We start from the raw sequence: 4,966 nt of genomic DNA on the forward strand, positions 1-4,966 counted from the left end.
CACTAGCGGCGCTCGTCCCGGCCGCCTCCCCTCCCCCAGCCCTGATTGGCAGGCGGCCTGCGACCGGCCGCGAGCGCCACAGCGCCCCGGGCGCCCAGGCGAGCGCGAACGGCCCCCCGCGGGAGTAGGAGGGGGCGCCCGGCTATATATAGCGGCTCGGCGGCCGCCGGCCCAGCGCGCAGGGAGGCGCGCACCGCTCCGCAGGGTCCCAGCCCGGCCGCGCGTCCCGCCCGCCGCCCGCCGCCCGCCGCCCGCCGCCCGCCGCTCCATGCAGCCCCGGTAGCCCCGGCGCCCGGGGGCCCCGTGCCTCGCCTCCCGCTCCGCCTGCGGCCGCGCGCTCCGCACCGAGTCCCGGCCGTGCGCTCCCGCGGGCCGCCACAGGCGCAGCTCGGCCCCGCGGCTTCCCGGGCGCACGGCCCGAGGGCGGGGATGGCGGGGCCCGGGGCGGCCGCGGCGGCGCTGCTCCCGGCGGTCCTGTTGGCGGTGCTGGCGCCCTGGGCCGGCCGCGGGGGCGCCGCCGCCCCCACCGCCCCCAACGGCACGCTGGGCGCCGAGCTGGAGCGCCGCTGGGAGAGCCTGGTGGTGCGCTCGCTGGCGCGCCTGCCGGTGGCCGCGCAGCCCAAGGAGGCGGCCGTCCAGAGCGGCGCCGGCGACTACCTCCTGGGCATCAAGCGGCTGCGGCGGCTCTACTGCAACGTGGGCATCGGCTTCCACCTCCAGGTGCTCCCCGACGGCCGCATCGGCGGCGTGCACGCGGACACGAGCGACAGTGAGTGGGGCGCGCCGGCGCGGAGGGTGGGGGCCCCGGGCAGCGGCCGCCCCTTCCGACCCGCACGCGGAGGCCGCGGCTGGCACCTGCCGGCGGCCGTGGGAACCGGGACGGACTCCGGTTCCGGCCCCTCCCCGCAGGGACGCAGGCATCCGCGGCCCCGGAGTCCGGCGGCGACTGTCTCTGCGCACCGGGGCGAACGGGCCCCGCCTCCCCGCCTTCGGAAGCCCCGGCTCTGGGTGCCGCATTCCAGCGCCTGCGCCCGCGGGGCCGAGAAGCGCGTCCAGGTCGGGCCCGGCTCGGGGCCCCTGGGGGCCACCCGGCTCCTGCTGCCCGGGACTGGGCGCGGCCGCCGCGGGGCCGGGTCGGAGGCCAGCCAGTGCGCACCCGGGCACGCCGGGCTCCGGGGCCCCTTTACATCCACCCCCGCCCCCAGAAACGGGGGTCCCGGTGGGCCGCAGCCCGAGGGGGTTCCGGAACGGCTGGGGCGGGCCAGGGTCCCCTGCCCGGGAGTGACCCGCGCCCCGCCCCCAGGCCTGCTGGAGCTCTCGCCGGTGGAGCGGGGCGTGGTGAGCATCTTCGGCGTGGCCAGCCGGTTCTTCGTGGCCATGAGCAGCAAGGGCAAGCTGTACGGCTCGGTGAGTACCGCGAGGGCCAGCAGAGCACCCGGCAGCACGGGCAGGATCCGGAGTCTTCCAGGCCGGCCTGTGTATGCCTGGAGCCCGGATCGTGGGACTGGTGGGTCACAGGACTGGCACCTCCCCCCCCAAACACAAGTACTCTGAGGCCGTGCGGGTGACCCAGGCCGTCCAAACAAGGGGCAGAGACCCAAGACAGGAACAATGAGGTCTCTGCCATCCCCGCGTGGCACCTCCTAGTCCATTAAGAGGTGCCAATACCAGGCCTTCTCTGTAGCCTCTCTCCGGTGGGTTCCAGCAGGCAGGACTGCAGTCTCTGGTAGGAGATTCTCTGGCCGCCAGGTGCTGAGCAGGTGGCTGGAGCACCAACTGCTGTGGGCTGGTCACCTCGGTCTTCTCACCCTATGGGGGTCTTGGCACCTCAACTTCTCTCAACCAGATCAGGGCTGGGCCAGAAAGGAGCCCCTGACAAGTGGCCCTCAGGGTTCCTTGGCCAGGAGGTGGCCCCACCTGACTCTGTCCCTTCTCCCTCCCAGCCCTTCTTCACCGAGGAGTGCAAGTTCAAAGAGATCCTGCTCCCCAACAACTACAATGCCTACGAGTGCTACAGGTACCCAGGCATGTTCATTGCCCTGAGCAAGAACGGGAAGACCAAGAAAGGGAGCCGAGTGTCCCCCACCATGAAGGTCACCCACTTCCTCCCCAGGCTGTGACTCCAGGCATCCTGCCTCGGTTTTCCAATGCTCAGGAGACTTTCTCCAGATGGACAATTTAATGCCAGAGTAGGTGTAAGATATTTAAATTAATTATTTAAATGTGTATATATCGTCACCAAATTATTTATGGTTCTATGGGTGTGTTTTGTATTTTTCTGGAGAAAAAAAAAAAAAAAAAAAACCCAACCCTGAGTTTTCTAGTAAGACCGGTGAAGACCTTTCCACTGGATTTATTTAACTTGTCAAAAAGTTGTCACAAGTGTGCTGCTACTCTGTGTTTTTAAAAACGGTGACGTCAGACTCCAGTCTCAACCCTGCTTTGCACGGTCCCCTGTACTGTGGTGCTGAGCATCTCTGTGTCTGGAGAGGCCTTCCTGGGGCCATGGAGCCAGCTAAGGACCCTCCCAGCCCTGGCTCTGCTCCTAGCATCCTCCGGCGCCCCGCTCCTTTGTGCCCTGTTGCTATTCATCGGGACATATCGCCTTACTTCGGGTACAGAAAATGCACTGTGGGAGTGCACCACTGTCACTCTGTTTTTAGATCTGCCAAGACTGACCTTTGAACTTTTCTGTAGTCAATCTTCCTCCATCTCCCCGATGGGGGAGACTCTTAGACAACTTTATAAACTCCTGTTTTCCTTTTTTGGCTCAGCCACAGCCCATGTTTCTCTGTGGCCACTGAGGAAGAGGCAAAAACAAAGCAATTTTGTAAATCCGGCGGAAAGGAACCCATCTCCCGCTGGAAAGCTGGAAATGGATAGATGGGTATATTTGCAACCACAACCAAAACCCGAGTGATAAAATACAGTTTGTGATAGCTGGTACTTCTGATAAGTCATAGAATATAGATTTTGTTTGTTTGTTTTAATGTGCTTCCCTGTGCCTGGGAAGATTTGAGCTAGAACTAGCTGTTCTTTTTAGGTGAAATGTCCTTGTCATTGTACAAAAACACTTAATGCAGTGTTTGCATGGAGGAAGGTGCCGCTTCTCTCCATTGCATTACCTGATGAAGTGGACTTAACATCTACCTCGAAACCCTTAACCCACTCATCTGGTGAAATCTGCAGAAAGCTCAGACCCGGCGCAGGCGTTCCCTATCCCAAGTGGCTCTTTTTCCATATGTAGCCAAAGAGGATTGCAGATAGCGTCGGTGCGTCCCATTGAAACCTTGTCACGTTTGAGCTATCTTTACCCCGTGATTTACTTTTAGTAAGGATAATCATGGTGAAAATATTTGCAGACAGCTGTTAGAGTGCACTATATGGTCACCAAGTAACCTTATATTTTTCTTTATATATTTTACAAATGTAACCCCTGTCGCTGCAGCAAAGATGGAAGAGGCAGGGTCGGTGATGTTTAAAAAAAGTCCTGAGGTGATGGCAAACATTTAATTTTAATGAATGACTTTTTAGAGTTTATACAAAATGACCTTAGCTCGCTACCAGAAATGCTCCGAATGTTTTGTCAAGACTTTAATGCTCTCCTAGGATGTTTCTGAACCGCCTCCCAAATTAACTTTATGGGAGTCTACAGACAGCAAGACTGGAAAAGGCTGATTGGAGTTTGTGTCTTTCACATTCCTTTTTAAAACTCTTTGTTCGAATGCAAATCATCGACTTAAAATACTGTCCTTAAACCAAGGCCTTGGAGGAGGAAGGAAGCCGCTCGTGAAGCCTGATGGCTGGACTGTACATCTCAACCGGCCGTCCCTGCGGTGAAATAAAAAATGTTTTCAATTTTAAATTGCGTCCTAGGCTCCAGGAGTGTTGAGCAGAGGGGATGCTCCCAGGTCTCGGTGCTGATGGGGGGGAGGGGGCGGGGCTGGAATGTGTGGACATTCGGTAATTCAAGTACTTGCTTCCTAAGTCTTAGCTGCCTTGGGATGATGGCACGATGTCTCATCTCAGAGCCCAATCCGATTGTCAGGAATGAAGATGTCTTAAGTGCAGAATGTGGTGGTCCTTGGCCACTTGCTAGTCAGCGAGCCTTGTGGGAAGCGTATAGAGATGTCATTGGACCTCTGCAATATTGCAAAGTGTTTTCTACTGTCGTGATGGGATCTAAGGTTTCTGTACTTTCCACGGTTTGCAGGATCTGTCTGTAGTTTTATACAGGTGCTGAGCCCTATTGTGATGTATGTGCTGTGCACATTGACATATGCCGAATAAATGGAAACATTTGTCATGTATGAAAAGAACCCCATTGGACTTGATGTAAAGAACCGGGGAAGGTATCAAAAACGATTAAAAAACCTGCCTGGAAATGCCATGCTATGGTTGCGTCCAGCCTCCCGGTGTCTATTTGAGGCCTTGAGCCTTGCCTGGCTGCTGGTGGGGGTGGGGGAGACGAATTTTCACCAGCTGTGTCCACACAAATGTGGCCTTGAAGACGGGCGCCTAGTGGGGTGTGAGCGTCACAGAGTTTCGCGAGGACTCTGAATCTTGCAGTTTATTCCTGTGATGGGGCCAATTCACACCATCCCCACACTGGGACTGACCAAAGCTCAGTGACCCCCCCAGCCCCCCTCACCTCCTCACCACCCTCCCCGCAGCTTGGCCTGGCACCATCCACAGCAGTTTGCACTTTCCTGGGGCCAGGGAGTGAGCCCCCAGAGCTGGTCATCAGAAGATTGACTCGAGCAGGGTTTTCAAACTCTTAAGTAGACTAAGGATGAGTCTCGAAATCAATATAATGACTACAACTAGCCTTTTGTAAAAAGGAAATGGGATATAGCCAGATTGCGTAGAAACTTCCAGAGCGTGTCTCACAGGAAGGACATAGGTTAGTTTGTGACATATGAATATAACTAGTCTCTAATAGGACTTGATACAGAACTGGTTTAGT

At 57.7% G+C, this 4,966-nt stretch overlaps 1 protein-coding gene across 1 annotated transcript; it reads left to right on the plus strand.

Annotated features, from left to right (window-relative positions):
* The first annotated feature begins 429 nt into the window (after positions 1-429).
* Positions 430-2,210, plus strand: FGF4 (fibroblast growth factor 4). The gene is made up of 3 exons (XM_041773361.1): positions 430-769; positions 1,304-1,407; positions 1,944-2,210. Exons 1-3 carry the CDS (start codon positions 430-432, stop codon positions 2,118-2,120), a joined length of 621 nt encoding a protein of 206 aa, XP_041629295.1. The 3' UTR covers positions 2,121-2,210.
* Positions 2,211-4,966: the final 2,756 nt, after the last annotated feature.

This window comes from Vulpes lagopus, chromosome 11 (genome assembly GCF_018345385.1).
Source record: "Vulpes lagopus strain Blue_001 chromosome 11, ASM1834538v1, whole genome shotgun sequence".
In the NCBI taxonomy this organism is placed as follows: Eukaryota; Metazoa; Chordata; class Mammalia; order Carnivora; family Canidae; genus Vulpes; species Vulpes lagopus.